At 54.3% G+C, this 21391-nt stretch overlaps 9 protein-coding genes across 9 annotated transcripts; 5 read left to right on the forward strand and 4 right to left on the reverse strand.

Annotated features, from left to right (window-relative positions):
• Positions 1-422: 422 nt before the first annotated feature.
• On the forward strand, positions 423-1719 carry GLOTRDRAFT_131356 (uncharacterized protein; the record flags this gene model as incomplete). Its single annotated transcript, XM_007870186.1, has 2 exons — positions 423-681; positions 743-1719. 2 exons carry the CDS (start codon positions 423-425, stop codon positions 1717-1719), a joined length of 1236 nt encoding a protein of 411 aa, XP_007868377.1.
• Positions 1605-6454, forward strand: GLOTRDRAFT_140011 (uncharacterized protein). Its single transcript, XM_007870187.1, has 19 exons — positions 1605-1715; positions 2548-2581; positions 2779-2879; positions 3108-3174; positions 3242-3655; positions 3713-3855; positions 3914-3932; positions 3988-4066; positions 4125-4335; positions 4396-4560; positions 4611-4662; positions 4708-4809; positions 4861-4960; positions 5016-5052; positions 5102-5198; positions 5258-5339; positions 5393-5436; positions 5492-6036; positions 6110-6454. The coding sequence occupies exons 1-19, from the start codon at positions 1696-1698 to the stop codon at positions 6258-6260; spliced, it is 2463 nt and encodes an 820-aa protein (XP_007868378.1). The 5' UTR covers positions 1605-1695; the 3' UTR covers positions 6261-6454.
• A 189-nt stretch (positions 6455-6643) lies between these two features.
• Positions 6644-9913, forward strand: GLOTRDRAFT_117179 (uncharacterized protein). Its single transcript, XM_007870188.1, has 2 exons — positions 6644-7224; positions 7282-9913. The coding sequence occupies exons 1-2, from the start codon at positions 6769-6771 to the stop codon at positions 9805-9807; spliced, it is 2982 nt and encodes a 993-aa protein (XP_007868379.1). The 5' UTR covers positions 6644-6768; the 3' UTR covers positions 9808-9913.
• A 300-nt stretch (positions 9914-10213) lies between these two features.
• On the forward strand, positions 10214-11248 carry GLOTRDRAFT_107193 (uncharacterized protein; the record flags this gene model as incomplete). The annotated part of the gene is made up of 3 exons (XM_007870452.1): positions 10214-10503; positions 10563-10851; positions 10904-11248. 3 exons carry the CDS (start codon positions 10214-10216, stop codon positions 11246-11248), a joined length of 924 nt encoding a protein of 307 aa, XP_007868643.1.
• A 73-nt stretch (positions 11249-11321) lies between these two features.
• Positions 11322-11489, reverse strand: GLOTRDRAFT_107177 (uncharacterized protein; the record flags this gene model as incomplete). The annotated part of the gene is made up of 1 exon (XM_007870451.1): positions 11322-11489. One exon carries the CDS (start codon positions 11487-11489, stop codon positions 11322-11324), a length of 168 nt encoding a protein of 55 aa, XP_007868642.1.
• A 108-nt stretch (positions 11490-11597) lies between these two features.
• GLOTRDRAFT_131359 (uncharacterized protein) lies at positions 11598-13895 on the reverse strand (the record flags this gene model as incomplete). The annotated part of the gene is made up of 1 exon (XM_007870189.1): positions 11598-13895. One exon carries the CDS (start codon positions 13893-13895, stop codon positions 11598-11600), a length of 2298 nt encoding a protein of 765 aa, XP_007868380.1.
• A 198-nt stretch (positions 13896-14093) lies between these two features.
• On the reverse strand, positions 14094-14677 carry GLOTRDRAFT_79113 (microsomal signal peptidase). Its single transcript, XM_007870190.1, has 4 exons — positions 14567-14677; positions 14457-14516; positions 14322-14408; positions 14094-14260 (listed from the first exon to the last, which is right to left on the reverse strand). Exons 1-4 carry the CDS (start codon positions 14603-14605, stop codon positions 14171-14173), a joined length of 276 nt encoding a protein of 91 aa, XP_007868381.1. The 5' UTR covers positions 14606-14677; the 3' UTR covers positions 14094-14170.
• Positions 14678-15865: 1188 nt separating this feature from the next.
• On the reverse strand, positions 15866-18231 carry GLOTRDRAFT_131361 (uncharacterized protein; the record flags this gene model as incomplete). Its single annotated transcript, XM_007870191.1, has 6 exons — positions 15866-17286; positions 17351-17468; positions 17526-17600; positions 17655-17804; positions 17859-18011; positions 18064-18231. 6 exons carry the CDS (start codon positions 18229-18231, stop codon positions 15866-15868), a joined length of 2085 nt encoding a protein of 694 aa, XP_007868382.1.
• A 1404-nt stretch (positions 18232-19635) lies between these two features.
• Positions 19636-21109, forward strand: GLOTRDRAFT_79115 (uncharacterized protein). Its single transcript, XM_007870192.1, has 5 exons — positions 19636-19933; positions 19988-20388; positions 20445-20643; positions 20716-20823; positions 20908-21109. Exons 1-5 carry the CDS (start codon positions 19667-19669, stop codon positions 20911-20913), a joined length of 981 nt encoding a protein of 326 aa, XP_007868383.1. The 5' UTR covers positions 19636-19666; the 3' UTR covers positions 20914-21109.
• Positions 21110-21391: the final 282 nt, after the last annotated feature.

Raw genomic sequence — 21391 nt, forward strand, 5'->3', positions numbered from 1 at the left:
AATTCGAATCCTGAGCGGTGTTCTTCCGTTTCGCGATGACGGCGAAACATGAGTGGCAGCGAACCGAGGACGCGCAGGTTGTTGATCATGATCTGAAGATCTGGCCACGCGAGAGCCACGAGGTGTCCTCCACGTGGAAGGGTTATTCTTGTCCAGGCGCTCTTGTCTTCTGTATTTACGGTGCCCGCATGAGCGGTCATGCAGCCGCCATCTCTCGACCACCACACGCTCGTCCCCTAGTCCCGTCTCAAATACATTCTCTTATCCGTCTGCTTGCTCGTCGGGTGCCACGACGGCGAGAAGTGCTACGAATCCAGCAATTGCACCGCTTGCACAGACTGCTGCCGGAGGGAAGGAAATTCCGGAGAGACTGATTTGGGCTGGGTGCTGTGGGGAATCTCTTGATGGCCGATTCAGCGTCTATGGCGTCGAACCGCACACCGCGAACTCCGACAGAAGGCGACAAGAGTATTCAAAGACCAGCGGGCGACGGCCAGTTCTATCTCTCACGGAGCAATCCTGCTGTTGAACCGGCCCATGCCACTCCTCCTCTAGACGGCCCCTCCGCGCTGCTCGGGTTATCTGAACACCCTCATTCGAGCCACCGCACGGCTGACACAGCGTCTTATAACGCCCCGGCCTGGTCGCGCCAGTCGCCTTCGTCCACCTCAGACTCGTCAGGTCAGCCGCCGCGCTTCGTGTCTGTTCTTTGTGTGCTAAATGACGAAAACATACCGCACAGCAGGGCAGATGATACCCCCGACGTCGTCATTCTACGACCCTGAACAGGCTGTTGCCCAGGACGCACCAGATTACCAGCAGTGGATTGATGCTTACAGCCAGGGACAGATGCAGTACCCAGGTAATGTGCCTAACCAGATGACCGCGGGCGGCTACCAGCACGGGCCGCCGCACGTTGGCGACGCCCTCCACCCGCCCATGCACCACCCGAGCTCGCAGCTGCAGGGCCAGTTCCATTTTGTGCAGAACCCCCACTATCCCACAAACCATTTCGACCAAGACCACCCTGCGTACCAGCCCCGAACTCAGCGAAGAATACCAGCGACGAGTGCCGTATCACGGGGCCATGGGGCACAACCGACGGGCAGTGCGGGCGACATGTCCGCTAGTGCCCTTCATGGGGCTATCTCATATCAGGATTATCAAGCGCCTAACCGCTCGCCGAACGAGCCCGCGTTTTATTATCCCTCGAACAACTTCGAGTATCCATCAGAGAGCCAACAGGCTCATTACCCCCACAGCCAGCCGCACAGCTCTTCAGAACCCATGTCCGCGTCGACCAATTACACGCCGTTGTCAAACTACGCAGAGCTGCACCAGTCGTCGGTGTCACCCCCTGGGGCCGCCTGGCAGGATGACAGCGGGCAATCGGCGCATCCTGCGCACACCGCACAGAGCGTACCTGCACCATCGCCGTCTTCTCTCGGAGGATCCTTTGCCCGATCACACCAGCCGGCTCAGATAAATAGCAGTGCTGGTGGACCGGCTCAGCGCCTTGTCGTCAATACTGAGGGCGCAAAAGCAGCACTTGCGACAGGCAAGCGGCCACGCGGCGCTGCCCCCGCAGCGGCCGGTGGTCGAGGCCGGAAGCGCACTCGCAAAGATGGCGGCGAAGGTGGCGGCGACAGCGACAGCTCGAGCGACGACGATATTGGTGGCGGTGCTGGACGCGCCATGGGGAGACAAAGTCGACTGTGAGTGTTTGTTCTGAAGTTTATCTCAACCCTCTTCACCCCACTTGTGTTTCTTTCATTTTCTGTCGAGTTCATTTTCCGGATCTCAGAGGGGCTGGTCACTGTTTCTTTTCTTTCCCCCACTTTCAGATTTTTTTTACCGCGGACGCGACTGCGTCCGCAGTGACATTTGCCCAGTGTTCGATTGCGATGACCGCGGAGCACACTTGGGATCTGCAGTCGCGGGCCAGATCGGACAGTCTTGCAATCCATTCAGCAATGAATGATTGCAATTCACGGTCTCCCTGACGCCGCGCCGGTGCTCCGAGGTTTCTCAACCGAGTACTGGCTCTGTGCGCCTGGTCAGCACTCACCCAGTGGGATCGCGAGCTCGTGTTTGCAGCTTGTCGCTCTAACTCCTAGCCTCGTGCCCATATTCGGTTCATCCCACGGATTCCCAGCCAGGGGACTCGTAGAGGGCTTTGAACTTGCATGAGCTAAAGTGTATGCATGGCTCTGGGCTTGTGCCCAGTCAGGAACTGGGTGCACAAATAGGGGCGCGGGGCGCCTTTCGCCTGCCTCGTTTTCTGATATGCGCTCCGAGCTCCTCTGCTGGTAGAATCTTCCGCTCGCCCATGGCCTGGCCGCTGATACATTCATGATCGCGAACACTGCCCTCGGTGCGCTTCCAGTCGGCGGGCTGCACAGCCACAGGCGCTTGGTAGCGTTGAGGCCCGGGGGTATGCTGGTACCGGGCGCAGCGTTCTCGCTTGTGTTCCTGTTCTCTTTCCGATTCGCTGTGGCCCCTTCCCCGTGGATTCGCTAACCATGCATTATCTTTGGAAATGTATAGGCCCGGCGCGTGCACGCACTGCAAGAAGCTGAAGGTATGGACCGCGTCGTGTCGTCATCAGCGTCTGGTACTCACATTTCCCCCAACCTTTCCTTTTCCGTGCTCCGGCGTCTCCTCCCACCTCCCATCTGACCGCATCTGGCACGCACTACGCGATGCTTGCCTCCGGCCCTTCTTTTTCGCCTGTGTCAACTGCGCCTCTTCGGCTGGGCTGCGATCGGCGCGCGCTAGATGAAATGCGACTTCCCGAAAAACGAGAATGTGTGCAAGAGATGCAAGGCCGGGGGGCATCAGTGCGTCGTGGAGGGCAGGAAGCCTAGAACAGCGCCCAAGTGAGTAGCCGTTGATATTGAATTCTGAATTCGCCGGAGATGGGGGTAGGAGATTGCGGCGTCCCTGGGTGACGCATTTAAGGATCGCTCGGCATACAGTGTGGCGGCGCAAGTGCCGCCTCACCAGATGTCGTCGTCCACCGAACGTCCTTCATCTCCTACGCCTTCCGATTCTTCTCTCTCGTGTGCATCGGATGGGAGCTCATCATCGTTCGCTTTGGTTTACAGTAAGCGGGAATACCTCCTGGCTCAGATCCGCCAGAAGGATGCGATCATCGAGTCGCTGCTCAAGCAGGTCGGTGATACATCTCGCGCTCTATCTTATGTGGGATAGTGCCTCGAAACTAACACTTCCTTCTCAGCTCCATAACCCATACTTGGCGACACCCTTATCCATTGCTTCCTACCGGATGGCCACATCCCCGTCGGACAAGAACAACCAAGATGTCATCGCTTGGTTGGACCGCCTCCAGGAATCCGTCCGCACTGCCGGTGGCAAGGGCGGCCCTACTGCGTTCAGCCTTTCCTCGCGTGAGAAGGAAAGGGGCGACGAACAGGGCTCTGAGTCGGAAGAAGAGCACGAGCAGAGTCAGAAGACTGAGCAAGACGAGGATGATGACGACACGACTGGACCCCCGACGCTCCCTGACGCAGCTGTCCCTCTCGGCCTCATCGCGAACCTTAGTCTTAGCAATACCACTAAGAAGACCAAGGGTAAGAACAAGGCTCAGATGACGGCCAAGGAACGGGAGGAGAGCCTTGATGATGACAACGTCGTATGTATACATTGCTGGCTGGGATAAGCCATTTGGATTTATGTCTAATGTCTCTAGGGTGTTGCGAACGAGACATACTTCATGCCTGGTCCCGCTAGCGACCTGAATATCCGCGCTAATCTCATTGAGCAACATAGTCCGCCAGAGATCCTGGTACATGGACTGGTCACGCCACAGGATGTGGAGAAACTATTTGACATGTAAGTGTTATCGATGCACTAGTGAACCGAATAACCAGACTTACTTCGTGGCCGCTAGCTACTTCACAAAGATTAATGTAGACTTCCGGTCATTTAACATACATGTGTTTCTGACTAACGATCCCAATTTAGCCTTTCTTGTCGCTCCTCAACCCTATCTTACACACTCCGAGCACGACTTTCGCGAGGTGTCCTTTCTTGTTCACAGTCAGTAAGTGACCATTCGGCATGTGTTGTGCAGATGGACTCTGATCATAAAACCCGTGTAGTCTGCGCCATCTCGTCCCGATTCTATCCCGAGAAGTCTGAGATATACGCAATCGCTATGCACTTTGCGAAAAGCGAGGCTGCAAATGCATTAATCAATGGATGGAAGTCCGTCGAACTGTGCCAAGCATACCTGCTCATGAGCTATTATGCCGTCCCCGCAAAGCGGTGGGAAGAGGACCGCAGTTGGTTATATACGGGCTTGGCCATCAGGTAGGGAAGCTCGGAATGAGTATCGGTGTGATTGAGGGACTGACTAGCGCTTGTGGCTAGACTTGCCACGGATCTTAACTTGCACCAGGTGTCAACCGTCAAGTCCAATACCGAGAAGGCTGCACGTGAAGTCTTGAATCGTACCCGGACTTGGATGATATGCTTCAACCTCGACCGGTCGGTGGCTACACAGTTTGGAAAGCCCTCTACGATCAAGGAGGACTAGTACGTCACTGAATGGTTGTTATCCGGCGTAACTCAGTGTTGTTGTTTAGCATCACTCGACACTGTAAGGACTGGTACAAGTCATCTCCGTACAATGACAAGGTAGGCACTGTCGACATGGTATTGCAAGGTCTGACAATGCTCTAGTATGATATCCACATCTGCGCCTACTCGACTCTGCTGCGGATAGTCGCCGAGTTCCATGAGGCCATCTACTCTGACCCGGATTCACCAACCGGTCTCAACAAGGTAATCCAGGTGTATCTCCCTTTCTATCATTTCTGAATATTGTATCGTTAGAACATGGATTTCCGGGAAGTAACCCTCGAGCATGATCGTAAGTTAGAGGCTTTCCAGGACGAGTGGACTCGGAAATTCGATGAGGATTCAGATCCAAATGGTACGCCATCCTCCTTAATCGTCTTGCTTAATGGCCACTCAGACTGGGCTTCTAGACCCTGGTTGCTGTATTCGCGTTGCATTGGCGCCTTTGTGAGTCGGTCTTCTACATCATCGTGCTGGTGACTCATCGTTATCATAGCTTGGTGAACTACTCCCGACTTGTCATGTACTCGTTTGGATTTCAGCAGGCCTTTGAGAGAGGCATTGAACTTGCCGATCGACTGTTCTTCACCAAGGTAACTGCCTCTAGACACTGACGAAAGTAGAAACAGCCTCTTACATATGATCTCCCTAGTGCTTCGAGTCAGCGAAGAATGTAGTGAGGATTATGATCGAGGACCTCGCTCCAAGCGGATATATGAAGTACTCCCCGGACGGTAAATTTGTTTGCTCATGACTGTTGATACTTGATTGCTGAACGTTGCTGTAGGCTACTTCGTCTTTGCTGCCTTCGCGTCCGCATTCCTTCTCAAGGTACGTTTCCCATGCTCGATGCCTTATCATCAATTGTTTGATTTCTGCCTCTCAGTTATTGCGGCCGGAGTTCGCAAAGTTGTTGACGCCCGAGTCAGAGACACAAATATACGACTTGATCGCTCGCCTCATCCAAATTCAGAGCTCCCCTGAAATTGCCATTGATGACCGGCACACGCCCAAGCTTTATGCCCGTTTCTTAGCCGGTTTATTGCAGAAACATCGCCACGACGGAGCCACCAGCGGTCGTCTGCAGATCTTCCAGCCGCCATCTGGCAACGTCAGCACGTCTGCTGGGTTCGCTATTCCTCCGGGTTCCACGGCATCTAGCCAGGTATTCTCTGTTGCTCCTCCACAGGCGGGCTATCAGGACGTTGGACATACGAGGTCTGTGGCTGGTCGCGACGGCCGGCCACTGACGCCTGTCTACGAACCGGAGACGACCTACGCCCAAGCGACCGGCCCCATCGATCTGGGCGGGTTCCTCGACTCCTCAGACTTCGCTATGAGCGACTTGAATGGCGGCTTCGAGCAGGAGATGCTGGCGACTATGCGTGCCATCAAGAATCCGGCGTGGTGGGATAATATGATGATGCCAGGGTATTTGAACCACCGCGTTGCACTTGTCGGCTAATAATGTGACCTTTCGTTTGCGGTTTGCCTTTGGGTGCAGATTCTCCTGGACGAGCAACGCGCCGATGGCTCAGGCCAATGGCATCAATGGAGTCAACGGCATGATGGGCCATCCTGCCCAGAACGGGGACGCGATGCCCTACATGAACGGTATGAACCGCATGAATCTTGCTCCTGTACCTATTGGCTAGATTTTCTTCGACCCGTACAGCGTGAAGTTGGTCTTTGTGAAGCAGTTGTATTCTTGTAATTCTAGGTCATCGGGACCCCTGTTGTTGTCGCTCCTGCTCTAGCTTTGTCTGTCCATCGGCTAAAATACGTCTGTACTATTTGCTGTGCATTTCATAGAACAGGATCCATTGGAATTTATTGAAGAACTAAAACCGTTGTATGAGATGACTCAAATGTAGTAGCATGCATATGCTGAATTGACGTCGGTCCAGGATATTCTGCTGCCACAAGCCACTCACTTCCATTTCTCCTGTACTCTCTTCGCTGGCATCTTACTGCAATATTTATTTATTCCCCCTCAATCGATTGTCCTCGACAAGACCGGGACGTACGCTGTGCACTCTTGCAGGCGCAAATAGCTAGCGCTGTCCGACTGGGCCGCAGCACTCTCGTGGACAGGACCTTGGACAGGAATCATTAACGGGGCACTCGACCACGTACACAGCGGCAGGCTGCTTAGTTTCAGCAATGATGCTGAAAGGTCTATGGCTTCTCATTTGGGTGTCATTCGTTCATCTTGCTGGACTATATATCTTCATCCAGGGGTTTCTGCTTTCTCGCCTCGCACTTCCCGACACAACAGAGTGCATTGATGGCTCATGCACCATTCCTGCAACATACAAGAGAGCCGTAGTGTTAATAATTGATGGGTTACGGTATGATTTCATCGCGCCAGACCCTCCCCACCCCCCATCACCTTTCCACCACGATATCCTCACCCTACCTCGCGAACTCACGGCTGCCAACCGGGGCAAATCTTTCTTGTTCAATGCCTTCTCGGATCCCCCGACCACTACCCTACAACGTATAAAGGGTCTCACTACTGGCTCTTTGCCAACCTTCGTAGACATGGGCTCGAACTTTGGCGCATCCTCTATTCTAGAGGATTCAATCATACAACAGTTACGGGCGGCAGGGAAGAAGGCGAGTTCCGAGTCGTTCAATCTGCGAAAGAGATGATTTACGACGGCGCAGAGCTAGATCGCGTTCATGGGCGACGATACGTGGACTTCTGTCTTTCCGGACTCATTCGCACCTAACATGTCATTCCCGTACGATTCCTTCAATGTTGAAGATCTCCATACGGTAGACGAAGGCGTCATCCGACACCTATTCCCACTTCTTGATAGCCCGGATTCCTGGGACTTCATCATTGGTCACTTCCTTGGTGTAGACCATGTAGGCCATCGAATGGGGCCGGATCACCCTAACATGAAGGCGAAGCTGGCACAGATGAACGAGGTGCTTTCCCGTGCTGTGGATCGCTTAGACGAAGACACGCTTCTGGTTCTCCTGGGAGATCATGGAATGGATCGTAGGGGTGACCATGGAGGAGACGGGGGGCTGGAGACTTCCTCCGGTGTCTGGATATACAGCAAAGGTCCATATCTATCGGACCCTCGTGCATCACTACCCGCGCATTTGCTGGAAGTGCGGTCCTTCCCGGGAATGACTGCAGAACACCGCGGAATCCAGCAAATTGATCTCGTACCTTCCCTCACTCTCCTCTTGGGATTGCCCATTCCCTACAACAACCTTGGTACTGTCATACCTGAATTGTTCTGGCGAGACGGTACCGGCGGCTTATATGAACAAGCCCTGGAACTCAATGCCGCACAGATCAAGAGATACTTGGACACCTATCGCAACAGTTCTTCGGGGGGCGAACTGGATTCTGTCTGGGACGACCTACAGGACGAATGGGATTCCATAGGTGCCACTATAGATGACGAAAGACCAGTGGCGTTGAAGGACTTCTCGCGTTTAGCGTTAAGTACTTGCCGCTCACTGTGGGCACAGTTCAGTGTGTCCCTAATTGTTCTGGGACTGGCTCTGCTGGCCTTCGGTGTCGTTGCCCCTTGCGCTCTTTTCATCTGGCTTGGGCGCATCAAGGATGGCTGGGAAGAGCCTCTCGACCAGCTATTGATGGTCTGTCTCCGTGGGCTGGCTGGAGGTTGCGTAATGGGTGTCCTTACATATTTCGCGCTGAGTGGTATCCTACCAGAGATCGATGCTCTCAACTGGTCACTTTTCGATGCACCTCTAATGTCTTGCATTGCCGTTATCCTTTTCACCCGACCATCACCATCGTCCGCACTGTCTCTTCTCAAGGCCGTCCCAATACCACTTATCCTGCATACACTCTCATTCTTCTCCAACTCATTCATTCTCTGGGAAGATCACGTCGTCCTATACCTCCTCATCACCTCCTTGGTTCCGGTGGTTTTGACAGGATTCCGAGCGCCTACCTCGCGGCTCCGGCGCCGAATCATTGGTTTCTCCGCTCTATTCGCACTTTGCGTCCGGCTCATGGCAATCAGCACCGTCTGTCGCGAGGAACAGCACCCGTACTGCCATGTTACATTCTTTTCATCTGCCTCGCTGCCCGCACCCCCGACCCTGGTCTTGGCGCTAGCCATCCCGGTGTCGGTCGCGCTACCTTGGATTATCAGGCGGTTCCTTATAGTGTCGAAGTCTGACCATGGGCTAGCATCGCTGTTCTTGCCGTGGATGCTGCCCGCTGTCTTATTGGCGGGAAACGCCTATTGGCTATTGGAGTGGATTGATTCCGCCGGCACGCTGGGCAGCGAGTGGTCACCCCTCTTGCGCGGGATCAGGACGCTATTGGCCCGGAGTGCCATGGGCGGGGCTCTGGTTGGCGGGTTATCGCTCTGGTGGCTGATTCCGTTGTGCATCCGGATTGACTCCGAAGCAAAGAAGGGGCAATCAGGTGCTCAAACCAATGGTGAAGCCAAGAAAACACAAGTGACCGTACTGGGCTTTGCGAACGCCTTTGGGTCGCCGTATCTCATATTCTGGACCGTCTTTCTCGGCCTTCTATTCGTGGTGACGCAGCTGACAGGCCAAGTCGTTCTGTCATTGGCCACAGTTGCTTTGCTGGCATATCTGGAAGTGGTTGACAGTGTGCGCGATGCGAAAGGCCTGCAGGCTGCTTTTGCATCCGCCAAACCGTCCGTTGTGCTCGATCTGGAGAAGGTCAGCGCTCCGCTGGAGTTCTCGGACATGGTCCCGCTGTATCTATTGGCAATTCATACATTCCATGCTACCGGTCATCAGCACACTATTCCCTCCATCCAATGGAAGGCGGCCTTTGTGCTCAGTTCAACTATAATATACCCCTTTTCTCCGGGAACGGTTGCCCTGAACACGTTCGGGCCGCAGTTCCTGTTCTGTCTGGCGGCGCCCCTGCTGGCGCTGTGGAACTTTGCGCCTTTGCCTCAACCTGATGCCAGCAGAGTTGCGGTGAATAGCAGTGTCCGGACGTGTCTGGCCGTCATGGTGTGCTTCGGCACACTCCTTTTAGGCAGCTCTTTGAGCGCGGCGTGGCTGAGGAGACATCTGATGGTATGGAAGGTTTTTGCTCCAAGATTCATGAGCGCCGCGGCCCAGTTGGTGGCAGTCGATCTTGCGCTGCTGGTCGGATATGGTGTCGGCGTGCTCAGGAATGTGCGTCGAGTCACGGAAGTCTTTCGAGGGATGAGTTGATTTCATTAAACTTGGACCATGTGGACAGAAGGATGAGAAGCATCAAAAGTTATTGTATACTGCGATCTACGTAATAATAGAAGTAATTGCCAGGATTCCCTCCCGAGACTCCTTTTGTTGCGTGTATGACTCGATACGCGTTGTTTGGGCGTACGGCATTTACGTGCTGTGGACGGAGCGCGGCTGACACGCGCAGAACAAAAGCAATTTACGTCCTGTGACCGCGACTCATAAATCCCGTGCGCCTGCCGTCACAGCCGCCCCTTCTCCCCCTTCCTCCATCTCTCGCGCAACAATAACATTCTCCTCTAATTATCATGGCCCGTGTCTGATTATAATAGATTTCTCCTGTTTACGCCTCTCTGACACGACTATCAAGACTACTCAAGTTTCTCATATACTCAAGATGCCGCCCATGGCCAATAGTTTCCAGCTTCCCGACCTCAGGCTCTTCTGCCAGCCGTACTTCGAACTACGCGTCAATCCCCGGTGCAGGAATGCAACCTCGCTCTCCGAGCGGTGGATAATCGACAACGGCTTGATGCACCGCAATCAGAGAGCAGCACTCCGGGGAGCCAAGGCGGGCCTGCTTGCTGCCACATGCTATCCTACCTGCGACTTGGGGCAGCTACGGTTTATCACGGACTTCATGACCTTGCTGATGTTCTCGAAGAAGTCGATGCACTTGTCTGCTCAGTGAGTCGTGAATCATCCGCGTCAGCGTCGGATATTCATCTCTGACTCGGATGTTACAGACTATGGCAGAGGCTCTTGTATTTCCGGAATCCATACTGGCATGCTCGCTTCCAGGGACACTTGCATGGATTCCACGCGGCCCACAACCAGATGATCAGGGATAAAGAGCATGGTGCTGTGCCGGATCTCGAGTCCTACATTGAGCTCCGGCGGTATTCCTCCGGCCTGGAGATGGCATTTGACCTGATCGAGTACGCGGAGGGCCTGAAGCTACCGGAATACGTATTCGACGACCCTGTCATCCAAGAGCTCAGGCAGAACGCCATCGACATCGTGTCCTGGTCAACAGTACGTCTCCCCTCGTGCAGCGTTCTTGACTGCCACTGACAGATGTGAGCAGGACATATTTTCATATAGCGCAGACCAGGCACGCGGCGACAAGCACAATCTGGTGTCCATCCTCATGGAGGAGCGCCATCTCACGTTGCAGGGTGCCGTCATCTACGCCGGCAACCTCGTGAGGGACTACATCGAGACCTTCGTCGAGAACGAGCGGCTGTTGCCGTCATGGGGCGACGCCTCCATTGACGACGACGTCCGGACGTACGTGCGTGGCCTGCGGGACTGGATAGTGGGCTCCATCCACTGGGCATTCGAGACGGATCGCTATTTCGGACACGCCAGGGATGAGGTCCGCACTTTTGGCTGGGTGTTCCTCGCGTCCTCGTCGAAATCGAAAAACTAAACATACTCGGAAGGTGGAGAGGAGGGGAGGGAGCAAGCATCTTAGCGTCATTTATTGCTTCATATTCAAGATATCAGAGATCCTGCAGTGGTTCTCGTCGCACCTCGTTATTTGTCTTTGCTTTGACATAGGATAGGATTTCTAGACACACGGTCGACCCGCGCCCATCATTCCTAATCACATTCATGTATCCATAAGCATACCTCTCATCCTCAGCATAGCCCCGTAATTCCAATGTCATCGTACACTTCATCCCATTTCACAAGGTCCCATTGGAAGTATGTGATGAAAGATACACTGAGCATTTCACGAATACATCTTGAGATGGAACTGAATTCATATACACTACTTAGCCGAGCAGCATCTGCTCGATCCCCCTCTGCTCACCCCCTCCTACAGAATGAATAGCGCCAAACATCGTCGGGCTCTGGGGTATACCCCCACTCACATCCCGTTCACTCCAGCTCCTGCTCAGAATCTCCTCGACCTTGTGCAGCGCACCGTGCCTCGCTTTGTACCTCTCCACAGGTGAAGTCGGCCGTCGCAGAGCAGGCGTTGAATGGCCAGTAGGGCTCAGAACCTTCGCAGGCTTAGTGGGTGTCTTCGTCAGTCTGCCCCGATAGGGCGAGCGGCCTTCGGTGGATGGGAAAGGGAGGAGAGGTGCCTTCTTGGTAGTCTGCAGCTTTCTAGTAGGAGTATGGGTGGGCGAGCTGAAGTTGCAGTGCGCGGTGTACGCGCGAGAGGTCATGGCACCCTGCGAGGATGGGCTGCATACGGGGCTGCTGAAGAAGAGCTTGGATTCTAGAGGAGGGGACATGAGCACCGCAGGTGTCGGCGGGAGAACCGAGTCTACTCGGGCAAGCGTCCTCTTGCCGTTCCTCGTGGGCGTCCTATGCGGAGTCCTCCTCGACGGGGAAGGACTTGCCGCCCTTGACCGAGGAGTCTGCGGGCTCGATAACAGGCTGGCAGTCCTGGAGACTGGGGAAGCCATCCTTTCCCTCTTCGTGCGGACCGGGATAGGCGAGTAGTGGTCTCGCTCCTCCCTCGAAGAGCTCGACGAGACGCGGGAGGGCGTAGCAGCGAGTGCGAGCGTCTTGGATACCTCCAGCGCGATGTTCTTCAGGCTTATCCACGAGCCCTGACCTTCCTTCTCGCCGTCCTTTGCAGCCGGCGTCTCGGCAGTCGCTTGCAGCGGGACGTCTTCCCACCCTTCAGGGTCTTCCTGTACGATCCTGAAGCCGCCACCTGGAACCCATACAGTCGGGTCTCTCTCTTGACTGGGACTCTCGTCGATTGCCGAGGTATTCCCGCCAGTAGTCAACCTGTCCATCCTCGACGGCGTCTTCATCATATCGACCGTGAAGTCTGAATCCGCCCGTTTGTGCGCGTACCGCATACTTACGCTCCTCTGGCCCTTATCCCCGGCATGGCGCGGATCCTTCGCCAGCTCTGTCCTCGCTCGCCTCAAAGGACTCTCGACTTCGCCGTACTCTGGGCTCCGTACTAACGACCAGCCCTCCTCCAATTCAGGTGTGTTGGGCACTTTGCCCCGCCCAGTCTTCACTTCCTTGACCGTGGCCTTGCCGGAGCGGGTTCTGTGAATGCTGCCTCCGCCGATAATGCGTGAGAGAAGCGACCGGCGGATGGATTTCTGCCGCATGGAGTCGTAGGAGACGTTGACTTGCATCTCTTGCGTGTCTTCGGGGCTCAGGAGGGACAGCGAGTAAGGCGTGTCAGCCTGCGTAGGCAGGACAACAGGGTCTGCGTCATCTACATGGGAAGGGACTGGCTGTTGCGCCTCGCCCTGGAGCTCCTCGTCGTGATCGCGGTCGAAAGGTCGCCCTCGTTCGTACTCGTAACCCCTCGGCGTCGGCGTGACACTCGGCCACGAGAACGGCGTCCTCGCGCCATCGCTATCGCTGTTCTGTGACCGGGACTGCTCGCGAGACATCCACTGTGCTTTCTCGTTTCGTTCCCTTTCCGCCTCGGCGTCTTCTGCTTGCGCCTCGTCGCCCTGGGCAGGCATATATCGCGGCCCCGAGACGCAGTCCTCTTCTCCCTTTGCTCGCTTGCAGCAGCAGCGAGAGATGCCCCAGATGAATAGTGAGCCCATTGAGATCCCGAGGAGAGCGAAGACGGGGAGGAGGTATAGAGGATTGACTTCGATGTGCTTGTGTGGATGACTAGCCGGAGTTGAAGATGGGGGGAGGGCGGTTATGGTGGTTATGTTCGAAGGAGAGGTAATTGAAGGTGTAGAAATCGCAGAGGATGAAAGAGTGGAATTGGCGAGAACAACAGATTGGTAGGAGGATATAGAAGAAGGGAGAACAGTTGTGATGCCACCTGATGGAAGTGTCGTGCTTACTGCTATCGGGGTGGTTGATGCGGGGAAAGGGGCTACAGTACTTGTGGTTGCCCCTCCAGCCGGATAGGGCCACCAATAGTCGTAGCTGGAAGATGTCGGCACGGATGGGTCAATTTGTCTTGCTGAGTGATGAGAAACGTTGTGAAGTTCCACAGCATTTAATCTCGCATAAGATGCGACCAGTGTGACAGCTGAGCCGGTAGAGTTGCTCGAGTGAGTCTTGCCTTCAGCCGTTGCAAGCAGGATGCAGCCCACATAAGCCGCCCGCCATCTTGTCGGCATCCTGTGCTGGAGGTAATGTGACAAGTGGGCTATTGTCCGGATTCAAAGAACTGATTCTCAATAGGGAAGCATACATATTGCCCGTGGCTGACATTGCGGTGCGGCTGACTTCCGGAAATGTGACCCACGAAATTAGAACCCGGACTGACTGGGTTCCCCAGAATGACGACGGCCAAAAATTCGCTGATCATACGCAATCTCACAGTTGGAATAAATTAGATGGGACACACTAGAAGTAATACATGCGAGAAGGTGCAAACGAGTGTGCCGGCGATCTAGCTCTTGATACTCGACGAAGTCGGGGGGAGGGAAGGCAACCATTGCACGGGGTGGGAGTTATATATTGGCCATGGTGGCACGATTAACTGCGTTACGTCGGAAGCTAGGTTAGAACTTCATCCTCCCTGGATGACTCATGTCACGTACCAGAACCAGTGCTATAGATCCAGCAGAGAAAATCCCGAATGTCACCTGAAGCGACTGCAGCGCGAATCCAACAATAAATGAGATCACCTAGGCAGCAGTCAGACAAAGGGAGAATTGCAGACACGGGAAACTCACGGATAGCACGACAAGAGCCACTCGCGTGATGGTTTCGACGAGCTTTTGGCCTTCGAAATCCTACGGCTTTCTCAGCTTTCGCAGACTGATTAGAGTAATCGGAGACTGACGATCTTCCCCTCCAGCAGTCCATTCAGGTTTGCGTTCATGGTGGACCCGCGATGGCAATAACAATCGAGGAAGCTACGGCGAGCTCTACGTGCGCCACGGGCATCTGGCCGACGCGTTACAACGGGTTGTTACCGTGGGAGTATGTTGGTCCCGCGGGAGCCGGAAGCAGATTGGACCTGGAAGCTTGAGCTTCGAGCCAATGCTTGAGATTGTATGTCGGGATTCGCGCAGAATACGCCGTCGAATATTTTCCGATTTCAGGCTCGCTATAGGTTCCAGCAGATGCTGAAGGCTGGGTTATATCGGAAATTGCATATATAGCCGTTATAAGCTATTGGTTTACACCGCACCTGAGGACATTCAAGATCTGGTGGGTTTAGATTGTATCTCCCTGGTGGCTTGGATTTCAGAGCTTATAACCGCTAGCAGTGCGACGGAGCCATACTGCCGCATGCGGCCCAATCTGCTCCGGAGTTTTGGAGGTCATGCTCGAAAGGACATCCCGCAATTCCCCTTTCGCATACGGTGTATTGCGCGTGGTAGAATCCCCCCCCCCCGGTGCAGGGGCGGGGCAGCTGTTTAGTGCCTTGGAAGGAAGCCTAACCTTTGTGTGGCTCTTAAGCTCGTCATCGCCTTCTGCGGAGTAGGAGCATTATCTCATTAGAGACGTTCTGCTCTCAATGACTGTTAACACGGTTCAACAATTCCGCTAACTCCGCCCATATCAACCGAGCTGGATCATGTATATTGACATTATATGTCGAGCGGCTCGGCGAACTGCACATGCCGGACCATACTTACGTCTATAGACCTCCAAGTCCGCGGCATCTGGAGGGAGTGCAGTAAGCCTTCTGTTCATCGTGATCCATGTGGCTAAGAGCCGCTGATAGTTGCATGACGTCCATCGAAGAAAAGATCCTTAGGATGCCTGCGTCACTTACGAACTTTGAGAAGGAAGGAGGTAGTAGCTTACACGACTCAACAGGTTCCGCTGAATATCTCCCGAGTTCCTATGCATTCATCTCCGATATCCGACGACATTCGAGCTCGTGCACAGTAAGAGTAGATAGCATAAAATCCGATAGCACGACAGCCAAAACGATAATAAGTTAATATCCCGGGCCCCATCTATGTGCCAGTGGTGGTAAGGCCAACCTCGGTCAGAACAAATGCCCTACAGAAGACAAGTCTGGACAGTCCTTACCACAAAAAATCATGAAGTAGAAGAAAATAATACAGCAGATGTACGTAACGAGTCGTCGAAGGAGCGCGGCTCACGAGAAAACCGTTTGAGGGGATCAGACGAAGGCACCGTACGGTCGTACCGGCGGAGGCACGTAATACCCGGACTCATCAGTAGTCCGAGGGAACGCAATGCCGGCCTGTAGAGGCGGACTACGGTTGCGGTACGTTTCATGAGTGACAATAGGTGAAGCCTGTAACGACGGCGGGGCTGAATGCATGGAAGAAGAATGCGTGGAAACGTACAACGACGGACGCGGAGCAGTCAACGGCGGTGGACCCGTCTGAGTAGGGTGCTGCAGGGGCAAGCTGGGCGCGGACATGCCCGCCGCTCGCATCGTCTCCTCGTATCGAGCCGCCACTCTAGCCTCATACTCCGGGTTGAATATGAACGGCTGGTCACCGTCCATGATCGCAGGAGATGTAGGCTCAGAATTGACATAATATCCAGATCCCACAGGAGCTCGGTCTGTAGTGATGGCGGCCACAGTGGTAGTAGCTACCGGCATCCCAGAAATCGGTAGAGGCGCCTGGGCGTTTGAGGCGGCCGGGACAGACGCCGTCTTGGAGGTTTCCTGCATTTCCTGCGAGGCAAGGCCGCCCTGCCAGCTTTCTTCGACTGCCCATGGATATTCGATAATGGTACCTGAGCTGTCCACGTGAGACGTGGTATCGACAAATCCAGAGGGAGGGTATAGATAGCTGCGATCGTCCGTCCAAGCGGCATACCTAGGCAAAGCCGTATTTACCAGCGAAGAATCATTCGATGCATAGTAGTCTTGTTGGTGGGAGTATGCCATTGACCCACCGGACGACGGGGTCACTACTCCCGAAGTCAATGCAGAGAAAGACGCCGAGTCGACGGTAGACGAAGACGTAGGTGAGGAGGGAGTCGAGTCTGACATCGGCGAAGTCAACGGTACGGAGCTACCATCGTCGGGGAACGATGGAGCCTTACCAAACTTCGTATCGAGCTGCGCCTGTGCTTTGGATCTCCGACGGGGCCCTAAAGGGGCGGGTCCTTCGACGGGACTAAAGTGTTGCGCACGTGCTGCCGCGCTGCGATGATATGGCAACGGCGCGCGAGCCGATCCGGGGCTGATGTTCCCGCCGGTTGGCGCGCCCGTAGGTGCACCTGCAGATAGGTCCGACCTTGTTAGTGGTGGCCGCGTACTCGCATTGGCGCCGTAGGTGCGTTTCTTAGTCATTCCATGTATCTTCTTGAGGCGGGTGACGAGGCTTGGCTTAGGATTATCGTCTTCTACTTCTGGTTTGCCGCCACCGCATGGCACAGCCGCAGGAATCTCAGGTAGTTGGGCCGCAGGAGGCGGAAACGTCTGGCTCCTCGGAAGCGCTTGTCGAACGGGTTGAGTAGGGTAGACGATTTCTGGATCCGATAGTGGAGATGATGGAGTAACTGTGGACAACGCGTATGATGTCGGCTCGGTATTCATAGATGCCCTCATGGACATCATATCTGAGGAAAGGAGTATCATCAGTAAATGTAGAGCGCTACCCTTCAGTTCGGCGAAGCGTCGAACCTGCAACAGACAACGGATATTTACGTTCCGTAGACAAAAGTAGCCTGTACTTTTGTTCGTCCGTCTGAAACCAAGGAGTCCCCTCCGCTTTACCCTGAGCTCGAAGCTGGATAGGTCCCTGTCAGTATCGGGTATCGAGTATCATGAATGAACCGAGCTACAGTAGGCCACATACCGTCCGATAGAAGAAGTCAGTCAGTATGTCCATCTTCTGGTTTGCTCGCAAAATCATGTGCAATTGAATATTGTGCTAAGGAATACGTCAGAATGGCGCCTGCGGGGGAAGGCACTTCGGATGCCATACATGAACGAGCAATTGCGAGAGCATTTGCCACTCCGCACCGGTGTGCACGGTAGACACCAAGCCTATGTCTGTGCCCACCGCTGCATCTGAAGCGGCAATGACAATGAGATGTCGTGTGGATGGTATGCCTTCGAACGTCGTGGCCAGTGACTAGACCCTGGCTTAATTCCAAATCCATTGTTAAACACAAATATTAGCGCTCACGTGAACAGCACGTTGAACGACGGAAGGCATGATACGATTCTGTGGGTCCAAGTTGAAACCGATCTCGAGCTGTTCATTGTATTCCATCTGACCGGTCTTCGACTTATCGACAGATGTTGACGCTGGACTAGTTGGCAGTAACAACACTTGAATCTGAGAATCATAAACGTTGGTACACGAAGGATAATAAAGGCTGAATACCGACCGGGACAACCGGGTTCGCCACCCTCATGGTCCCGAGCAGAGTCGGCAGGTAGTGCGCTCGTAGTTCCGACCAGCACGAAGCCATTTCCCGCGAGTTTTCGATGAGTAGGAGCACGGCCACTGGCCCTCCAGGTGCAATCGGCTGAAAGATAGGTGCACATCCCGCCATAGCAGTGCGGTGTAGGTCAACTATTCCAAGCCGAGCTAAGTCGTCAAGTGTGTATATAGACGAACAGAAAGGCGACGGTTAGCTAGTCGTCCCTGCGCGTGAACGAGAGGCTAATTAGTAAATACGTGGGGGGCTGCAGTCGTGGAAGGCATGACACGGGGTGAGAAAGGACCAACAAGGTAGTGGTGAACCCTTATGAGAGCATCGGGCGCTCTGATTCGGTCCTGAACCGTGGCTCTCGTCTCGCTGAGAAGAGCAACGCTGGTTGATGTTCCGGGATGAGATTAGGTGCTTGCCGGTACGATTCCGTTAGAAGCACAGTCCAAATGCCTCCGACACAGCCCGACGCAGCGTCACCTGGGACGAGCCAACAACGTCAACGCTGTCAAGGCGTGTTCCCTATAGTCTATCACAATATAATATGTGAAGCCAAGGCCGCGGGGGAGACATACGCTGAGCCCCTGACTAGGTTCACAATGGGGTAAAGCCCGCTGATTGCTGGATACTTGTAGTTGTTATATTACTCGCGATAGTCGGATAAGCCTAGTGGGCAGATGACAGGAACGGATGATATCGACGGATTATCAGTTTGAGAAATTCACAAGTATAACCAAACGTACCCGTCGATGAGATCTAAAAGAAGACCACGAAGCACTAGGAACCAAGGCATGTGCCGCGGTTCGGCGGTGGACGCGCCGTATTTCCTGCCTTTCTTCCGAAATTAAGCGTATAAGGTATATCGTGAACTGGAACGACGAAGATAGTCCTCGTGTCTATGATTAAATAAATCCATCTTCTTGGTGCAGAGACGGATCAAGTCCACCCTCAGCGCAATGCAGCCTGGTAGGAAATGAGAGGCTTTTGGCACTTTACGACAGAAAATGGGATCGTCTGCTGGCACCAATCTCGAGCTCCATCATGATTGTCCGACATGAGCTATTGCACGCTTACTCGAGTCGATAGAGCAGTCATGAATCGGAGAATTGATACATCGTCTAAGTACTCTGCGCTTTGCAAGCTTCCTAGTTGATTCATCCATGGCGCACGCATCACAGCATCAAAGCTTCTGCGCAGTCGAACACTGTCCTTCGTTGGTCATGGCATGCGGACGGGCCCAGCGAAATACTCAAGGAGATAATTAGCCAAGCGGCTTGAACATGCTCCTCCTGCTGAATTCCTTTCGCCTACTGAACTTCCCGTCGAACTGAGACTACAAATTCGTTCACCGAATAGCACGGCATGTGTATGGGGCCCAGCAGCAATCAGAGCAATCTGCACAAAGCCCGTGAACGACACGTTGGGTATCAATCCAAAACAGGCAAATGTTTTAGTTGCCTCCTTGGGGTTTGTTTGTGCGTGTGTACGCGTCGTTACCCCAGCCGCACGTTGTTGCTGCAGGCCTTCACCGTTCTGTGCAATAACCTCGACAGTTAAGATGGCTGGAGTACCGACGGCGTCGTCGCCAATAACGCAAGTGTCGCAGGTGCCGACACAGACGAACCTTGGCCAACCGAATCTACTGACAAGACTACACCTGGACCTGAGGGGGAGACGTTTCACAGTCGACCGAGAAACCATCATGAATCTCCCAGAATCAGTCTTGCTATGTCTCTTTCCGAATGGCCTCGTCTTGAGCCGGCAAAGCGTTGCAATGTCGGACGGCGGGGATAACGAGGAGGACGAGGAGGTGTACGGCGTGGACGTACGTGCCAAAGTGACCCTGCGGTCCTAACCAACTCATGACTCTACCCCCAAGTTCGATCCAGACTGCTTCGCGTACGTGCTAGCGTTCTTCAAAAATGCGGCCGATGCATTTTATGGGACGGAGAACTCGCCAGGCCTGTTCGCCGCCCAGCAGCACCTGATGGACGGATCTCCGTCACCTGACCTAGGCCCCTCGCCGTCACAAAACCCGCTGCTCACCAAGCAGGCTATCATCGTGCTCCGAGAGGAGCTCGAGTACTTTTCAATACCGCCGAAAGGGACCCCCGCCGGGACAGACGAGCACGGGATAGCGAACGCCGCCCTCATCGACGTCAAGCGGAAGTGCGGGGGGTATCTCTTGGAGAAGCGCAACATATTCACCGCGCTGCAACGTAACGTTCATAAGGAGAACAATATTGCCGAGCAGCACCTTATCGACATGCTGTGTATGAGGTACGAGCTGTCTCAGTAGTGCTCGGTATACAAAATCTGAAATCATGTTTCTAAAGTGGATTCGACCGCGAGGATGAATGGGGATACCGCGCGCTCGAACCAAATAGGTGCTGTATATCGTCAATAGCTCTGGTCCTATTAAAGACCGGCATTGTACACCACTCCCCCGGTCCGAACGGGGAGCCCCGGGTCGCAGTCGACTATAACCAGATGGCGACCGCGCAGAAGCTGCTCCTATTCTGGCGGAAACCTGCGGTCAGTGTCCCATACGGCAACTCATGCCCTCGGTGCAGCAGCTGACACCCGCTTCGCTTTGTGCCGGCACAGCGGAAATGCTGGTGGGACGGCATCGAAATTGAGATCCAGGACAGCGAAGGCGCCGCGCAGCAGGTGAAGCTGTGGGCGCGGCGAGTGTGGACGCTCGAGCTCAGTTTGGTGTGTTTTTCCGCTGCGGCGTCTTTCCGGCGCTCGTCATAGTCACCTGGGCACTGACGACACACGGCACACCCGTTTTCGCAGGTTTAGCACTCGTCGATCTGCCGGATGTCGTTATCGGTCCGCTGCTTCCACTCCTTTCTCTGCCTATCTTCCGTTCGTTTCTCTCCTTCTCTTGTGCAACATCGATATACCCGTCATCTGCAAACTATATCACGCACGTATTTCATCTAATTCACGGTGTCCGCTGTATCAAGGCAATACATGATCTGCCAGGGGAATCTGCAAGCCGATATCTGATCCTGACCGCGATGGGATGGGTCGCCCAACCGGACGGCTGCGTGAGCTTCGGAGGGAAATGCGGCAACTTGTGACAATGAACACAATGAACCGGGCATAAATTTACTACCAGGCCTCGTGGATCCGGGTCCGAATTCGACACCTTCTGCAAAGCTTCCATGTCCCTTGACTCTTTCTATTAATGGACTCGTGGACGCATAGCTTGTTACATTGACTTTCGCGGTTCGCACCTCGAGTTCATATCCATTCCGCGGGGTGTAACCGTGGG

Source organism: Gloeophyllum trabeum (genome assembly GCF_000344685.1).
Source record: "Gloeophyllum trabeum ATCC 11539 unplaced genomic scaffold GLOTRscaffold_00011, whole genome shotgun sequence".
NCBI lineage: Eukaryota > Fungi > Basidiomycota > Agaricomycetes > Gloeophyllales > Gloeophyllaceae > Gloeophyllum > Gloeophyllum trabeum.

Coding starts and splice junctions, on each gene's coding strand:
- GLOTRDRAFT_79115 (XM_007870192.1), top strand. CDS start 19,667: ATGGCTGGAGTACCGACGGCGTCGTCGCCAATAACGCAAGTGTCGCAG. Junction 19,934..19,987: donor AGGAGGTGTACGGCGTGGAC/GTACGTGCCAAA, acceptor TCTACCCCCAAG/TTCGATCCAGACTGCTTCGC. Junction 20,389..20,444: donor ATCGACATGCTGTGTATGAG/GTACGAGCTGTC, acceptor ATGTTTCTAAAG/TGGATTCGACCGCGAGGATG.
- GLOTRDRAFT_79113 (XM_007870190.1), bottom strand. CDS start 14,605: ATGAACGCAAACCTGAATGGACTGCTGGAGGGGAAGATC. Junction 14,517..14,566: donor GACTGCTGGAGGGGAAGATC/GTCAGTCTCCGA, acceptor AGAAAGCCGTAG/GATTTCGAAGGCCAAAAGCT. Junction 14,409..14,456: donor TGGCTCTTGTCGTGCTATCC/GTGAGTTTCCCG, acceptor ACTGCTGCCTAG/GTGATCTCATTTATTGTTGG.
- GLOTRDRAFT_140011 (XM_007870187.1), top strand. CDS start 1,696: ATGGGGAGACAAAGTCGACT. Junction 4,067..4,124: donor TCCTTTCTTGTTCACAGTCA/GTAAGTGACCAT, acceptor AAACCCGTGTAG/TCTGCGCCATCTCGTCCCGA. Junction 5,437..5,491: donor CGTCCGCATTCCTTCTCAAG/GTACGTTTCCCA, acceptor TCTGCCTCTCAG/TTATTGCGGCCGGAGTTCGC.
- GLOTRDRAFT_117179 (XM_007870188.1), top strand. CDS start 6,769: ATGATGCTGAAAGGTCTATGGCTTCTCATTTGGGTGTCATTCGTTCAT. Junction 7,225..7,281: donor TACGGGCGGCAGGGAAGAAG/GCGAGTTCCGAG, acceptor GCGCAGAGCTAG/ATCGCGTTCATGGGCGACGA.